General features: G+C 46.0%; 1 protein-coding gene across 3 annotated transcripts in view; it reads left to right on the top strand.

The window, feature by feature from the left end:
• Nucleotides 1–17,545: 17,545 nt before the first annotated feature.
• The window catches only part of LOC122562305 (uncharacterized), a 152,232-nt gene continuing 151,690 nt past the window's right edge, over nt 17,546–18,087 (top strand). For all 3 annotated transcript variants that reach the window (XM_043715131.2, XM_043715130.2, XM_043715129.2), the window contains exon 1: nt 17,546–17,678. In XM_043715131.2, coding sequence (XP_043571066.2) covers nt 17,672–17,678 — 7 coding nt within the window. In that variant the 5' untranslated portion in view covers nt 17,546–17,671. The remainder of the gene's footprint in view (nt 17,679–18,087) is intronic.

Below are 18,087 nucleotides of genomic sequence, written 5' to 3'. Positions count from 1 at the left end.
AGAATGGTGTACACATCGGACAGAATGAGCCAAATAAAATAAAACTATCGTTGAGGATGAAAACCCCAAGAGGTAAAAGAGTTGAAATGTTTCCTTGGCTTGATCAAAAACATGAGCTCCTTTCTTACTTCATATATCTGAACACATAGCAAACTGGCAGGAGCTGATGAAAGAAGATGGAGCGCAGTCAGTCACACAACAGGAATCTTAATAAACTCAGGAAGGTAATATATCATGTAGGTAAGAATGGCAGATTTCTCTCACTAGTGTTGTTTTTATAACAATCATCCAGTTAGACTTTGTGGGTGGAGCTGAGAAATAAGAAGGGGATGGTGACGTTATTGGGGTTGTATTATAGGCCCCCAAATAGTCAATGAGAATTAGAGGAACAAATATGCAGGGAGACTGGGGAGACTTGCAGGAGCAATAGGGATGTCATAGTCGGGGATTCTAATTTTCCTAACATAGACTGAGACTGCCAGAGCATTAAGTGCTTAGATGGGGTCGAATTTGTTCAGTGTGTTCAGGAAAGTTTCCTCAAGCAGTTTATAGATGGTCCTATTCAGAAAGGGGCAAAACTCAACCTACTCTAGGGAAATAGGGCAAGACAGATGATGACAGTAGGAGAGCACTTTGGGACAAATGACCATAGTTCTATTAATTTTTAAATAGTTATTTAGAGGGACAAAACTGGTTCACAGGTTCAAATTCTAAATTGGAGCAAAGTGAATTTTGATGGAATTATCAGGAGCTTGCAGGGGTTAAAAGCAAATTACTGCGGATGTTGGAATCTGAAACCAAAAGAGAAAATGCTGGAAAATCTCAGCAGGTCTGGCAGCATCTGTAAGGAGAGAAAAGAGCTGACAGTTCGAGTCTAACTAACTCTTTGTCAAAGCTAAAGAAAAGGAGAAATAGGGAGGTATTTATACTAGGCTGAGAGAAGGTGAGTCATGGCTACAGAAGCAAAGGTAGCAATAAAGAGGTGATAATGACAGTGCATAGAGAGATTATAGGGAGATTAGGAGTTGTGAATGATCAAGGCTAAACCAGGGCTATGTGACAAAATATGTGGGGGATGGGGGGGATGGGTGAAGCAGAGGCAAAATGGAAAACAGGGCAGAAGGGTAGCAAAGGGGGAAGAGGAGAGGAAAAAGGTGATGAGAGAGTGGGGAGCGAGAGAAAGAGAGACAATCAAGAAATTTTCACTCCTTACAGATGCTGCCAGACCTGCTGAGATTTTCCAGCATTTCCTCTTTTGCTTGCAGGGGTTGATTTGAGTAGTTTGTTTGCAGGCAAGGAGAACTCTGGTAAGTGGGAGACCTTTAAAAGTGAGATAGCTAGAGTTCAAGGTCTCTATGTTCCTGTTAGGATGAGGAGGAAGGTTGGCAGGAATAAGGAATAATGGATGACAAGGGAAATGGAGACTTTGACCAGAATAAAGGAAGCATGGTTCAGGTACAAGGGAATCTGTGGAGGTTATCATGGAATACAGGAGTTTACTGAAGAAGGAAATCAGAAGGGCCAAAAAGGGGGCATGAGATAAGCTTGGCTGAGAAGATTAGGGGGAAACCAAAGAGATGCTTTAAGAATATTAAAGGAGAAAGAATAACTAGAGAGAGAATAGCACCCCTCAAGGACGAGAGTGGACATCTATGTGGTGAACCGCAGGAGACAGTTGAGATTTTCAGTGAATATTTCTCCTCTGTGTTTACCACAGAGAAAGACTTGAGAACTTGGGAAGTTAGTAGTGATGTCTTGGGGGCAGTCCATATCATAATAGAGGAGGTGTTGGATGTATCAGAATATATGAAGGTGGATAAATCTCCTGGTCTTGATCAGGTATATCCAAGAACACTGCAACTGGCTATTAAAGAAATTGTAGGGGTCCTGGCTGATATTTTTGCATCATCATTAGCCATGGGTGAGGTCCCAGAGGACTGGAAGGTGGTGAATGTTGCACCCTTGTTCAAGAAGGGCTGCAGAGAAAAGCTGGGGTACTCAACACCAATAAGCCTAACATCTGTGGTGGGTAAGTTACTTGAAAAGATTGTGAGGGACAAGGTAGACATGCATTTGGAAAGACAGGGTTTGATTAGGAGTAGTCAGCATGAGTTCTTTGATGAAGTGACCAGTAAGATTGACTGGGGCGGCACGGTGGCACAGTGGTTAGCACTGCTACCTCACACCGCCAGAGACCTGGGTTCAATTCCTGCCTTGGGTAACTGGCTGTGTGGAGTTTGCGCATTCTCCCCGTGTCTGTGTGGGTTTGCTCCAGTTTCCTCCCACAGTCCAAAGATGTGCAGGTCAGGTGAATTGGCCATGCTAAATTGCCCATAGTGTTAGGGGTAAATACAGGGTAGGGAAAATGGGTCTGGGTGGGTTACTCTTTGGAGGGTCGGTGTGGACTTGTTGGGCTGAAGTGCCTGTTTCCACACTGTAGGGAATCTAATGAGCACAGGGCAGTGGACAGAGTCTGGATCTGGTTGTAAGTTTGCTCGCTGAGCTGGAAGGTTTGTTTTCAGATGTTTTGTCACCATACTAGGTAACATCATCAGTGAGCCTCTGGTGAAGTGCTGGTGTTATGTCCCACTATCTATTTATGTGTCTTGGTTTCTTAAGGTGGGTGATATCTTCCCCAGTTCTTTTCCTCAGCGGATGGTAGATGGGGTCGAAATCGTTGTGTTTATTGATAGAGTTTATTGATAGAATGCCAGGCTTCTAGGAATTCCTGTGTATGTCTCTGTTTAGCATGTCCCACGATGGTTGTGTTGTCCCAGTCAAAGTGGTGTTGAGAGTGTGATGCTGAAAAAACACAGCAGGTCAGGCAGTATCCATCTTGGAGGAGGTGAAAGACGTGGGCGGTGTCCCAAACATAGGTGGGGCATACCTGGACTAAGGGGGACAGGATAGTGTCAAGGTATGCAGAGATGAGTTCAGTGGGGCAGGAGCAGGCTGAGACAATGGGCCGACTGGGGCAGTCAGGTTTGTGAATCTTCAGTAAGAGGTAGAACTGGGCAGTATGAGGTACACGGACAATGAGGTTGGAGGCAGTGGATGGGAGATCCCCAGAGGTGATGAGGTTGTGGATGGTCAGGGAGATGATGGTTTGGTGATAGGAGGTGAGATCGTGATCGAGGGGGCAGTAGGAGGAGGTGCCTGTGAGTTGGCGCCACCCACATCCTTTACCGCCTCCAAGATTTACTTTTTCCCAGCCCCCTACACCTCATCTTCATCATGGACATCCAGTGCCTATACACATACATCCATCACGATGAAGGTCTCCAAGCTCTTCATTTCTTCCTCTCACGCTGTCCCAACAGTACCCTTCCACCGACACCCTTATCTGCCTGGCTGAACTGGTCCTCACCCTCAACAACTTCTCCTTCCAATCCTCCCAAACCAAAGGGGTAGCCATGGGCACCCACATGGGACCCAGCTATGCCTACCTCTATGTCAGGTACATGGATCAGGCCATCTTCTGCAGTTACACCAGCACCACCCCCAACTGTTCCTCCGCTACGTCGATGACTGTAACAGCGCCACCTCGTGCTCCCATGAGGAGGTTGAACAGTTCATCAACTTCACCAACATCTTTCACCACAACCTCAAATTCACCTGGATCATCTCAGACCTTTCCCTCCCCTTCCTGGACCTCTCCATATCCATCTCCGGTGACTGACTAACCACAGACATCTACTACAAACTCACCAACTCTCACAGCTACTTAGACTACACCTCCTCCCACCCTACCTCCTGTAAAAGTGCCATGCCTTATTCCCAATTCCTCTGCCTCCGCTGCATCTGTTCCCAGGATGACCAATTCCACTTTAGAAAATCCCAGATGGCCTCCTTCTTTCAACATCGCAATTTCCCTTCCCATGTGCTCAACGATGCCCTCCAGCGCATCTCCTCCACTTCCTGCACCACTGCCCTAGAACCCCACCCCTTTCAACGCAACAAGGACAGAGCCCCACTGGGCCTCACTTCCACCCCACCAACCTCCAGATACATTGCATCATCCTCCGCCACCTACAAACGGACCCCACCACCGGAGATATATTTCTCTCCCCACCCCGATCAGCATTTCAGAGAGACCATTCCCACCGCGACTCCTTCGTCAGGTCCACACACCCCCACCATCCCACACCCCACTCCTGGCACCTTCCCCTGTCACTGCAGAAAGTGCAAAACCAGCGTCCTCACCACTCCCCTCACCTCCGTCCAAGGCCCCAAAGGATCCTTCCACATCCGTCAGAAATTTACCTGTACCTCTACCAATGTCATCTACCGCATCTGTTGCTCCCGATGTGGTCTTCTTTATATTGGGGAGATTAGATGCCTACTTGTGGATCGTTTCAGAGAACATCTCTGGGACACCCACACCAACCAACCCCACCTCCCGTGGTTGATCACTTCAACTTCCCCTCGCACTCCGCCAAGAACATGCAGGTCCTGGGCCTCCTCCATCGCCAAACCCTAACTACCCAATGCATGGAGGAAGAACACCTCATCTTCCGTCTTGGGACCCTGCAACCACACGGGATCAATGTGGATTTTAAGAGTTTCCTCATTTCCCCTCTCCCACATTATCCCAGTCACTAGCCTCCAACTCAGCACTGCCCTCCTGACCTGTGCATCGCCTTGTGCTGGAGGGTGGCATGGTGGCTCAATGGTTATCAGTGCTGCCTCACAGCGTCAGGAACCCAGGTTCAATTCCAGCCTTGGGCGACTGTCTGTGTGGAGTTTGCACATTCTCCCCGTGTCTGCATGGGTTTCCTCCGGGTGCTCCGGTTTCCTCCCACAATACAGAGATATGCAGGTCAGGTGAATTAGTCATGCTGAATTGCTCATAGTGTTAGGTGCCTTAGTCAGAGGGGATCTGGGTGGGTTACTCTTTGAAGGGTAGGTGTGGACTTGTTGGGCCGAAGGGCCTGTTTCCACACTGTAGGCAATCTAATCTAAAACCCTTCTCATCTATCCACTCCACCCTCCTCTCCGACCTATCATCTTCTCCCTCACCTCCATTCTCAGCTACCTTACCCCCCAACCCCACTCTCAGCTCCTCCAGCCCATAAGCCTCATTCCTGAAGAAGGGCTTATGCCTGAAATGTTGATTCTCCTGCTCCTCAGATGCTGCCTGACCTTCTCTGGTTTTCCAGTACTACACTCTCAACTCTGATCTCCAGCATCTGCAGTCCTCGCTTTCTCCCAGTCAAAGTGGTGTTCTTCTTCGTCTGTATGTGAGGATACTAGTGCTACTGGATCATGTCTTTTGGTGGCTAGTTGGTGTTCATCTATCCTAGTGGCTAGTTTTTCGCCTGTTTGTCTGATGTAGTGTTTGTTACAGTCCTTGCATGGTATTTTGTAAATGACAATTGTTTTGCTGGTCGTTTGTGTAGGGTCCTTTAGGTTCATTAGCTGCTGTTTAAGTGTGTTGGTAGGTTTATGGGCTACGATGATGCCAAGGGGTCTGAATAGTCTGGAAGTCATTTCAGAGATGTGTTTGATGTATGGTAATGTGGCTAGGGTTTCTGGGTGCGTTGTGTCTGCTTGTTGGGGTTTGTTGTTGAGAAATCAGCGGATTGTGTTTATTGGGTACTCATTCTTCCTGAATACGCTGTACAGGTATTTTTGTTCTGCTGTTTGTAGTTCCTGGGTGCTGCCGTGTGTTGTGGCATAGTCCGCTGATTGGTTGGACAAGCTATGACTTTTTTCTTTAGAGTGTAGGAGACTGAGGGGAGAGATCTTATAGAAGTGTATAAGATAATGAGAGGCATGGATTGGGTGAATGCACTCAGTCTTTTTCCTAGGTTGGGGCATCGAGGACTAGGGGGCTTCAGTTTAAGGTTAGAGGGGAAAGAATAAAAGGGAACCTGAGGGGCAACTTTTTTACACAGAGGGTGGTACAAATATGGAATGAGCTGCCAGTGGAAGTAGTTGAGGCGGGTACATTAACAACATTTAAAAGACATTTGGACAATGCATGAATTGGAAAGGTTTAGGAGGATCTGGGCTATGTGCAGGGAAATGGGGTTAGTGTAGGTGGACGCTTTGATTGGTCTGGACCAGTTTGGACCAAAGGGCTTGTCTCTGTGCTGTACGTCGTTATGGGTCTATATGCCCCCAGTTCCAAATCATCTGAAACTCAGACATTAAATGAGAAAACTTAACTAAAAGGAAAATACTGTGAATGCTGGGAATCTAAAGTAAACACAGAGAATGATGATGAAGCTCAGCAGGTCTGGCAGCATCTGTAGCAAGAGGACTAGAGTTAATGATTTGAGTCCAATATGAATTTTTGAGAACGGGAGTTCTGAACTGGACTTCAGTTCTGATTAAAAGTCATATTGGACTCTACACATTAACTCCATTTCTCTCACCACTGATGCTGCTGCCAGACCTGCTGAGTTTCTCCAGCATTTTCTGTTTGTTTCAATTACTGCTTGTTCAAACAGTTGGTGACAATGCTTGCCATGTCAGGTGTTGGTTTACTTGCTTTTCAAAACTGCAGTGATGCTTTCAAAAACTGATTTTCAAAGCTGTTCTTTCTCATTTCAATGAACAGTTTTGAAAAACACGAAATAAAAAGACGTGGTCCTTATATAAGAAAAAAGCTCAAAAATATAGATGGGCAGTGAGACAACTGTACAGATGAACAGACGGTGTTATTTACTGGGTCTGAAGATTGTGAAGGAGCAAATATGGCCTTTGCAGTGATATGTACTTCTTGTCAGATGTGGGAGTTTAAAGAGAGTTTAAGGGTTACTGTGGATTATATCTGCCATAAATGCTGTTGGATGCAAATCTTATCAGATCGAGTGGATCAGTTGGAGAGACAAATAGAAGCGATGAGGAATTTGCAACAGCTGCAGTATGTGATGGATGGCAGTTATAGAAAGGGGGGAAAGTCTCAGATACAGTCACATAGATGGGTTAACTCCAGGAGGGTAAGAGAGGTAGGCAGCTAGAGCTGGAGTCTTTTGTGGATATACCCATTTCAAACAGGTATGCTGTTTTGGAAAATGTAGGGGGTGATGGATTCTCAGGGGAACGTAGCACAAACAGCCAAGTTTCTGGTATTGAGACTGGCTCGAATGCAACGAGGGATACGTCGGCTTCCAAGAGATCATTTGTGTTAAAGGATTCTGTAGTCAGAGGTACAGACAGACGTTTCTGTGGCCAGCAGAGAAAAATCAGAATGGTGTGTTGTTTCCCTGGTGCCAGGATCAAGGATGTCTCAGAGAGGGTGCAGAGTGTTCTCACAGGGGAGAGGGGCCAGCAAGAGGTCATTGTACACATTGGAACCGACGACATTGGAAGGGAAAAGGTTGAGACTCTGAAGGGAGATTACAGAGAGTTAGGTAGAAGTTTAAAAGGAGGTCCTCAAGGGCAGTAATATCTGGATTACACCCAGTGCTACGAGCTAGTGAGGGCAGGAATAGGAGGATAGAACAGATTAATGCATAGAACATAGAACATAGAACATAGAAGAATACAGCGCAGTACAAGACCTTTGGCCCTCGATGTTGCGCCAATCCAAGCCCACCTAACCTACACTAGCCCACTATCCTCCATATGCCTATCCAATGCCCGCTTAAATGCCCATGAGGGAGAGTCCACCACTGCTACTGGCAGGGCATTCCATGAACTCACGACTCGCTGAGTAAAGAACCTACCCCTAACATCTGTCCTATACCTACCCCCCCTTAATTTAAAGAAAGTGAGGTCTGCAGATGCTGGAGATCAGAGATGGAAATGTGTTGCTGGAAAAGCGCAGCAGGTCAGGCAGCATCTAGGGAACAGGAGAATCGACGTTTCGGGCATTAGCCCTTCTTCAGGAAGCCTTTCCTGAAGAAGGGCTAATGCCCGAAACGTCGATTCTCCTGTTCCCTAGATGCTGCCTGACCTGCTGCGCTTTTCCAGCAACACATTTCCATCACTATCCTCCATATGCCTATCCAATGCCCGCTTAAATGCCCATAAAGAGGGAGAGTCCATCACTGCTACTGGCAGTGCATTCCATGAACTCACGACTCGCTGAGTAAAGAACCTACCCCTAACATCTGTCCTATACCTACCCCCCCTTAATTTAAAGCTATGCCCCCTCGTAATAGCTGACTCCATATGTGGAAAAAGGTTCTCACGGTCAACCCTATCTAAACCCCTAATCATCTTGTACACCTCTATCAAGTCACCCCTAAACCTTCTTTTCCCCAATGAAAACAGCCCCAAGTGCCTCAGCCTTTCCTCATACGATCTTCCTACCATACCAGGCAACATCCTGGTAAACCTCCTCTGCACCCGTTCCAGTGCCTCCACATCCTTCCTATAGTATGGCGACCACAACTGCACACAATACCCCAGATGCGGCCGCACCAGAGTCTTATACAACTGCAACATGATCTCAGGACTCCGGAACTCAATTCCTCTACCAATAAAAGCCAGTACGCCATATGCCTTCTTCACCGCACTATTTACCTGGGTGGCAACTTTCAAAGATCTGTGTACATGGACACCAAGATCCCTCTGCTCATCCACACTACCAAGTATCCGACCATTAGCCCAGTACCCCATCTTTTTGTTACTCTTACCAAAGTGAATCACCTCACACTTCGCTAACTTGAACTTCATTTGCCACCTTTCTGCCCAGTTCTGCAGCTTATCTATATCCCGCTGTAACCTGCCACATCCTTCCTCACTGTCAACAACTCCTCCGACTTTCGTATCATCCGCAAACTTGCTCACCCAACCATCTAGCCCCTCCTCCAGGTCATTTATAAAAATGACAAACAGCAATGGTCCCAAAACAGATCCTTGTGGAACACCGCCAGTAACGGCACTCCAAGATGAACCTTTACCATCAACTGCTACCCTCTGTCTTCTTCCAGCCAGCCAATTCCTAATCCAAACCTCCAACTCACCCTCAATGCCATACCTCCGTATTTTTTGAAGTAGCCTACCATGGGGAACCTTATCAAACGCCTTGCTAAAATCCAAATACACCACATCTACCGTTTTCCCCTCGTCCACCTCCTTAGACACCTTCTCAAAGAATTCAATAAGGTTTGTGAGGCACGACTTGCCCTTCACAAAACTATGCTGACTATCCTTGATCACATTATTCCTATCCAGATGTTCATAAATCCTATCCCTTACAATTCTCTCTAAGACTTTGCCCACAACAGAAGTGAGACTCACCGGCCTATAGTTACTAGGGTTATCCCTACTCCCCTTCTTGAACAAGGGAACCACATTTGCTAGCCTCCAGTCTTCTGGCACTACTCCTGTAGACAACGAGGACATAAAAATCAAGGCCAATGGTTCTGCAATCTCCTCCCTTGATTCCCAGAGAATCCTAGGATAAATGCCATCAGGCCCAGGGGACTTATCTATTTTCACCCTTTCCAGAATTTCCAACATCTCTTCCCTACATACCTCAAAGCCATTCATTCTACTTAATTGTGACTCAGTATTCACATTGGCAACAATGTCCTGTTCCTGAGTGAATACTGACGAAAAGTATTCATTCAGTGTCTCCCCAATCTCTTCAGCCTCCACACGCAACTTCCCACTACTATCCTTGACTGGACCTATTCCTACTGAGGAGCTGGTGTATGGGAGAAGGATTCACATAAATTGGAAGGGGACTAATATACTGGCAGGGAAATTTGCTAGAACTGCTTGGGAGGATTTAAACTAGTAAGGTGGGGGGGGGTGTGGGACCCAGGGAGATAGTGAGGAAAGAGCTCGATCTGAGACGGGTAAGCTGAGAACAGAAGTGAGTCAAACAGTCAGGGCAGGCAGGGACAATGTAGGACTAATAAATTAAACTGCATTTATTTCAATGCAAGGGGCCTAACAGGGAAGGCAGATGAACTCAGGGCATGGTTAGGAACATGGGACTGGGATATCATAGCAATTACGGAAACATGGCTCAGGGATGGGCAGGACTGGCAGCTTAATGTTCCAGGATACAAATGCTACAGGAAGGATAGAAAGGGAGGCAAAAGAGGAGGGGGAGTGGCATTTTTGATAAGGGATAGCATTACAGCTGTGCTGAGGGAGGATATTCCCGGAAATACATCCAGGGAAGTTATTTGGGTGGAACTGAGAAATAAGAAAGGGATGATCACTTTATTGGGATTGTATTATAGACCCCCCAATAGTCAGAGGGAAATTGAGAAACAAACTTGTAAGGAGATCTCAGCTATCTGGAAGAATAAGATGATCAGGAGAATAGATAGAGTAGGAGAAAGTGAGGTCTGCAGATGCTGGAGATCAGAGCTGAAAATGTGTTGCTGGAAAAGCGCAGCAGGTCAGGCAGCATCCAGGGAACAGGAGAATCGATGTTTTGGGCATAAGCTCATTCCTGAAGAAGGGCTTATGCCCGAAACGTCGATTCTCCTGTTCCCTGGATGCTGCCTGACCTGCTGTGCTTTTCCAGCAACACATTTTCAGCAATAGATAGAGTAGACAATCAGAGACTTTTTCCCCGGGTATAACAGAGTGTTACAAGGGGACATAAATTTAAGATGAAGGGTGGAAGGTATAAGGGGGATGTCAGGGGTAGGTTCTTTACCCAGAGAGTGGTGGTGGCATGGAATGCGCTGCCTGTGGGAGTGGCAGAGTCAGAATCATTGGTGACCTTTAAGTGGCAATTGAATGGGTACATGGATAGATGCTTAAGCTAGGACAAATGTTCGGCACAACATCGTGGGCCGAAGGGCCTGTTCTGTGCTGTATTGTTCTATGTTCTATGTTCTGTAATAAGGTGGTTATAGTAGGGGATTTTAACTTTCCAAACATCGACTGGGACTGCCATAGTGTTAAAGGTTTGGAGGGAGAGGAATTTCTTAAGTGTGTACAAGACAATTTTCTGATTCAGTATGTGGATGCAACTACTAGAGGAGGTGCAAAACTTGACTTACTCTTGGGAAATAAGGCAGGGCAGGTGACTGAGGTGTCACTGGGGGAGCACTTTGGGGCCAGTGACCATAATTCTATTCGTTTTAAAATCATGATGGAAAAGGATAGACCAGATCTAAAAGTTGAAGTTCTAAATTGGAGAAAGGCCAATTTTGACGGTATTAGGCACGAATTTTCAAAAGCTGATTGGAGGCAGATGTTTGCAGGTAAAGGGACGGCTGGAAAATGGGAAGCCTTCAGAAATGAGATAACAAGAATCCAGAGAAAGTATATTCCTGTCAGGGTGAAAGGGAAGGCTGGTAGGTAAAGGGAATGCTGGATGACTAAAGAAATTGAGGGTTTGGTTAAGAAAAAGAAGGAAGCATATGTCAGGTATAGACAGGATAGATCGAGTGAATCCTTAGAAGAATATAAAGGCAGTCGGAGTATACTTGAGGGAAATCAGGAGGGCAAAACGGGGACATGAGATAGCTTTGGCAAATAGAATTAAGGAGAATCCAAAGGGGTTTTACAAATATATTAAGGACAAAAGGGTAACTAGGAAGAGAATAGGGCCCCTCAAAGATCAGCAAGGCGGCCTTTGTGTGGAGCCACAGAAAATGGGGGAGATACTAAATGAATATTTTGCATCAGTATTTACTGTGGAAAAGGATATGGAAGATATAGAATGTAGGGAAATAGATGGTGACATCTTGCAAAATGTCTAGATTACAGAGGAGGAAGTGCTGGATGTCTTGAAACGGTTAAAGGTGGATAAATCCCCAGGACCTGATCAGGTGTACCCGAGAACTCTGTGGGAAGCTAGAGAAGTGATTGCGGGCCTCTTGCTGAGATATTTGTATCATCGATAGTCACAGGTGAGGTGCCGGAAGACTTGAGGTTGGCAAATGTGGTGCCACTGTTTAAGAAGGGTGGTAAGGACAAGCCAGGGAACTATAGACCAGTAAGCCTGATATCGGTGGTTGGCAAGTTGTTGGAGGGAATCCTGAGGGACAGGATGCACATGTATTTGGAAAGACAAGGACTGATTCGGGACAGTCAACATGGCTTTGTGCGTGGGAAATCATGTCTCACAAACTTGATTGAGTTTTTTGATGAAGTAACAAAGAAGATTGATGAGGGCAGAGCAATAGATGTGATCTATATGGACTTCAGTTAGGCATTCGACAAGGTTCCCCATGGGAGACTGATTAGCAAGGTTAGATCTCACGGAATACAGGGAGAACTAGCCATTTGGATACAGAACTGGCTCAAAGGTAGAAGACAGAGGGTGGTGGTGGAGGGTTGTTTTTCAGACTGGAGGCCTGTGACCAGTGGAGTGCCACAAGGATCGGTGCTGGGTCCTCTACGTTTTGTCATTTACATAAATGATTTGGATGCGAGCATAAGAGGTACAGTTAGTAAGTTTGCAGATGACACCAAAATTGGAGGTGTAGTGGACAGCGAAGAGGGTTACCTCAGATTACAACGGGATCTTGAACAGATGGGCCAATGGGCTGAGAAGTGGCAGATGGAGTTTAATTCAGATAAATGCGAGGTGCTACATTTTGGGAAAGCAAATCTTAGCAGGACTTATACACTTAATGGTAAGGTCCTAGGGAGTGTTGCTGAACAAAGAGACCTTGGAGTGCAGGTTCATAGCTCCTTGAAAGTGGAGTCGTAGGTAGATAGGATAGTGAAGAAGGCGTTTGGTATGCTTTCCTTTATTGGTCAGAGTATTGAGTACAGGAGTTGGGAGATCATGTTGCGGCTGTACAGGACATTGGTTAGGCCACAGTTGGAATATTGCATGCAATTCTGGTCTCCTTCTTATCGGAAAGATGTTGTGAAACTTGAAAGGGTTCAGAAAAGATTTACAAGGATGTTGCCAGGGTTGGAGGATCTGAGCTACAGGGAGAGGCTGAACAGGCTTGGGTTGTTTTCACTGGAGCGTCAGAGGCTGACGGGTGACCTTATAGAGGTTTACAAAATTATGAGGGGCATGAATAGGATAAATAGACAAAGTCTTTTCCCTGGGATCGGAGAGTCCAGAACTAGAGGGCATAGGTTTAGGGTGAGAGGGGAAAGATATAAAAGAGACCTAAGGGGCAACTTTATCACGCAGAGGGTAGTACGTGTATGGAATGAGCTGCCAGAGGATGTGGTGGAGGCTGGTACAATTGCAACATTTAAGAGGCATTTGGATGGGTATATGAATAGGAAGGGTTTGGAGGGATATGGGCTGGGTGTTTGCAGGTGGGACTAGATTGGGTTGGGATATCTGGTTGGCATGGACGGGTTGGACCAAAGGGTCTGTTTCCATGCTGTACATCTCTATGACTCTATGACTCTAACATCATGAATGCGTGGCAATAGTGAACCTATTAAAGGTAACATCATCAATAGAAGCATTCACACAGGCAAGTTTCAGAGCATGCAGTCCTTCTGGGTTAGCAGCACTCAACTGAAACCTGCCTGATATTGATGCCATCCTGGTGAGATCTTCAAGACGACTCGCCAGTCCAAGCCACTTCCCTGCACTTCATGGATGTCTCAGTACTGAGAAAAAAAATTTGTAATTCAGACTCTAATGTGACCATGAATCCAATGCCAACTGTCAGGATAAACCCAATTGATTCACTAATGTCCTTTAGGGAAGGAAATCTGTCATTCTTACCTGGTCTGACCTACATGTAACTCCAGACCCTTAGCGGTATGGGTTGGCTCTTAACCACCCTGTGGGCAATGAGAGATGGGCAATAAATGCTGACCTAGAGCTACACTCTCATCCCATGTATGAACAAAATAAACTTGGAATCATTTCCTGACAAAAGTCTGCCTGCTAAGGTGCCCACCGAGGAGATACTCCGAGAGATACCCGTGGGTGGTTCCAGGTCCAATGAGGACAGCAGGCAGATACCAAACACTGCAAACTCAAACAGAGAGCCTTCAGTCTGAGAAGGAAGGACCCTACCTCTGTCAGCTGGGAACAAGAGTACCTCAATCTTGGGATAATCTCCAAAGTGATTAATTATATATCTATGTAAAAAAAAATCTCTGGCCACAGTCCCCAGGACATCCCCATGTAGGAGAATATCCTGCACAATAGCAGGATCGGGGGTGAGTGGGAAAGGTTAAAACAGGACACCACAGGCCCTTTGAGACCTGCCACCAGCAAGCCAGTTCCAGGCTTGGTGCTCAGTTGGCTATCTGTATACTGCGATGTAGTCCTGCAGTGGGCTTGACTACCTGCAGTGGGCTTGTTCATTTCATTATGTAGATTGGCTACTTGCCATTGCTGGGCAAGCAGAACACTCAGTGACAGGAACACATTAAGCTTTTGCTGTTTTAATTATTCCTCCTGGTCCCCACCTGGAAACACAACATGCTGGGAATTTCAGAGACCAATTGAACGTTGAAGGAGTGAAAGGCCCTACTGGCCATTTACTCAGCATCTTGATGATCACATGGTGCAATCCAGCAGAAATTGAGCAATGGAGCATATCCCAATGCCCTTAGCTTCCCACAGAGTTCTAGGGTACACCTGATCAGGTCCTGGGGATTTATCCACTATTATGCGTTTCAAGACATCCAGCACTTCCTCCTCTGTAATATGGACATTTTTCAAGATGTCACCATCTGTCTCCCTACATTCTGTGTCTTCCATGTCCTTCTCCACAGTAAACACTGATGTAAAATACTAATTTAGTATCTCCCCCATCTCCTGCGGCTCCACAGAAAGGCTACTTTGCTGTTCTTTGAGGGGCCCTATTCTCTCCCTAGTTACCCTTTTGGCCTTAATTATTTATGAACTCCCTTTGGATTCGCCTTAATTGTATTTGCCAAAGCTATCTCATGTCCCCTTTTTGCCCTTCTCTCTTAAGTATACTCCTACTGCCTTAAGTATACTCCTACTGCCCATTTTTCAACCGTCCCTTTACCTGTGAACATCTGCACCCAATCTGCTTTTGAAAGTTCTTGCCTAATACCATCAAAATTGACCTTCCTCCAATTTAGAACTTCAACTTTTAGATCTGGTCTATCCTTTTCCTTCACTATTTTAAAGCTCATAGAATTATGGTCACTGGCCCCAAAGGGCTCCCCCAGTGACACCTCAGTCACCTGCCCTGCCTTATTTCCCAAGAATAGGTCAAGTTTGCACCTTCTTTAGTAGAAATATCTGCATATTGAATCAAAAGTTTTCTTGTACGCCCTTAACAATTTTCCCTCGATCTAAACCCTTAACACCATGGCAGTCCAAGTCTATGTTTGCAAAGTTAAAATCCCCTACTGTAACCACACTATTATCCTCACTTATAATTGAAATCTCCTTGCAAATTCGTTTCTCAATTTCCAAACAATGGATGAAAGGCTGGTTTGTGATAAACCGGGCTGTGTTCATGACTGTAGTTTATTGTGGTCTTGGGAAAAGCAGTTGCCATACCATAATGTGCCAAATCCAGACAGGATACTTTCTAGGGTATAGACGATATATAGTCAAGAAAACTCTGGGAGTCAATGGGTTTGTAATGGAAATCGGTGGCCAGCCTATTCCCAAATATGGTAACAGATGTTGAGGAAAGGAAGGAATGAGTCAGAGATTGACCAGGTGAAGGTGAGAGGAGGTTAGAAATTGGAAACGAAACTGATCAATTTTTCCAGGAGAGAGGAAAAGAGTACTGATGATGTCAGTGACTCCTGTCTACACTTCCCTCTGCCTAGAGAGAAGCAGTCAACATAATCAAAGACCCCACCCTCTTCCATCGGGCAGAAGATACAAATATTTGAAAACACATACCGACAGATTTAAGAACAGCTTCTTCCCTGCTGTTATCAGACTTATGAACTGATCTCTCATACATTAGAGTTGATCTTTCTATGTGGCAGTAACACTATATTCTACATTCTGTTCTATTACCCTGATGTACTTATGAAAGTTATGATTTATCTGAACAGCATGCAAAACAATGTTTTTCACTGTACTATTTGATTACAATAATAAATCAAATCAAATGTGGGTGGGGCCAGAATAGCACTGGAATGAGGAATGTTCCATGGTACCCCACAAAGAGACAGGTGTCACTGGGACCCATGTGGGTACCCATGACCACACCCCTCCCCCCCTTTCAGCTGAAGGAAGTGAGAGGAGTTAAAGGAGAAGTTATTCAGAGTGAGTACAAGTTCTGCCAGGCAGAGGAGATAGTGTTGAATGGGGAACGGTCCAAGCCTTTGTTCCAAGAATAAATGTAGAGCCCTGAGCCCATCCTGATGGGGGATGGACATGCAAATGGGTTGCACCTCCATGACGAAGAGGAGGCAGCTGGAGCCCAAAAACTGGTAATTCTGAAATTGATGTAAAGTGTCAGAGGAATGGTGGACATAGATGGGAAGGGACTGGACAAGAGGAGAAAAACATAAGGTGGGAAGAGATGAGTTCTGTGGTACAGGAGCAGGCAGAAACAATGGGTCTAACTCGGCAGTTCAGTTTGTGGATTTTGGGAAGGAGGTTGAAGTGAGCTGTGCAGCGTTGGGAGATGATGAACTTGGACGCAGTGGGGGGAGATTACCAGATGGAATGTGGTTAGTACCACTGTGGACACGGTTGCTGGTGTTCCATGGTGTGGTCATGGTCCTGGGGGAGATAGGAGGAGTTATTCAAGAGCTGGCACTCGGCTCCTGCAATGGAGAGGTCAGTCAGCCAGACAACAACAGCACCACCCTTGACAACAGGCTTAATGATAGAATTAGGATTGGATCTGAGAGCATGCAGTGCAGTAATTCCAGAGGGAGGTAGGTTGGAATTGGTGAGGGGGGGGCAGAGAAAGACACTTCTCTATGAACAGGTGACTGCATGCAAACAGCCAAAGGGAGGGGTCCAGGTGGAGGGAGTGTTAGAGGTGAGTGAAGGGGTGTGTGGGACAGGGAAAGGACTCTTTTCCAAAGAAATGGGCATGGGGACGGAGGTGATTGAAGAAGGATTCAATGCCATATTGTGCCCAAAATTCATCTTCATCCATTGTTTCCTCCTCTCACCAACCCACTTCAGGACGTATAAAACTTTTTGTCACTAAAATGCATTCTGAAGAAGGTTAAAATTCACCCAACACCAGGTTATAATCCAAAGGTTTAATTGGACGCACAATTTTTTGGAGATGAAGGAGCAGTGCTCCAAAAGCTAGTACTTCCAAATAAACCTGTTGGACTATAACCTGGTGTTGGGTAATTTTTAACTTTGGACACCCCTGTCCAACACCGGCTCCTCCAAATTCTGACGGAAGGGGTTGCTGGAGCCGAATCCTTAACTCTGCTTTCTCCCTACAGATGCTGCCTGACCTGCTGTGTTTTTCCAGCACCACACTCTCGACTCTGATCTCCAGCATCTGCAGCCCTCACCTTCCCCTAACTCATAGCAGGGGTGGATTAGGACCCAGAGGAAGCTACTTGTTCAGTTCAGTCTCTTTGTAAACACCACAGGTCCAAAGGACAGATTTGCAAGAAGTGTCCGAATTGAATTGAAAGCTGATTTTCTTAAAAACTGACTGGAGGTGACCGGGCTCAGTGACTCAGCTGAGGGGCGGGATTGTAGCTAAGTGTGCGTGAACCCAGTCCCTTCCTTTGAAAAGCGTGCCGTCTGCGTTGTTTCACAGACACAGGGGCAGTGTGCACTGAGCGGAATCACGTAGGTCAGGGGCTGGCAAACACTTCACGGAGAAATTCAAGCGGCTGCAGAGAGCCGTGTTGCCTGGTTACAGGATCAAATCGGCTCATGGAAGGTGCGTTTCATTAATGTCTGCCAAAGATCCCGAGATCTCATCAGGAATGAGTTCTGGATTTACTCTGAAATGGATCTCGATGGAATTGGCGTGGCTGTAATCCTTTAGGGACTAACGTGTGCGCTGGGCTGGTTTTCATTTTGAAGGGGATCAGGGTTTAAGGGCTGGGGGAAATCCATGGAAAAGATTGCAATTCCTATCTGCAGATATGCCCAGCAGCCCTTCATTCTTGCCACTTGAATTCTCACAACGGATTGACTTGTTTTCTACCCTGTTCCTGTGGAAGGCCAGTCTCTCATTTTTCACACCAAACAATCCCCAAACTTCTGACCAGAATGTAAACCTAAAACTGTAACCCGAAACTCCCGCTGAATGTCTGACAATGGATGAATGTTGTATCTGAGTGTTT

Source organism: Chiloscyllium plagiosum, unplaced genomic scaffold, assembly GCF_037043375.1.
Source record: "Chiloscyllium plagiosum isolate Xiang-an unplaced genomic scaffold, Cpla_swu_hap1 HiC_scaffold_25, whole genome shotgun sequence".
NCBI lineage: Eukaryota > Metazoa > Chordata > Chondrichthyes > Orectolobiformes > Hemiscylliidae > Chiloscyllium > Chiloscyllium plagiosum.
The sequence above is the reverse complement of the archived record's forward strand: the minus strand, read 5'-3'. Positions and strand labels throughout refer to the sequence as shown.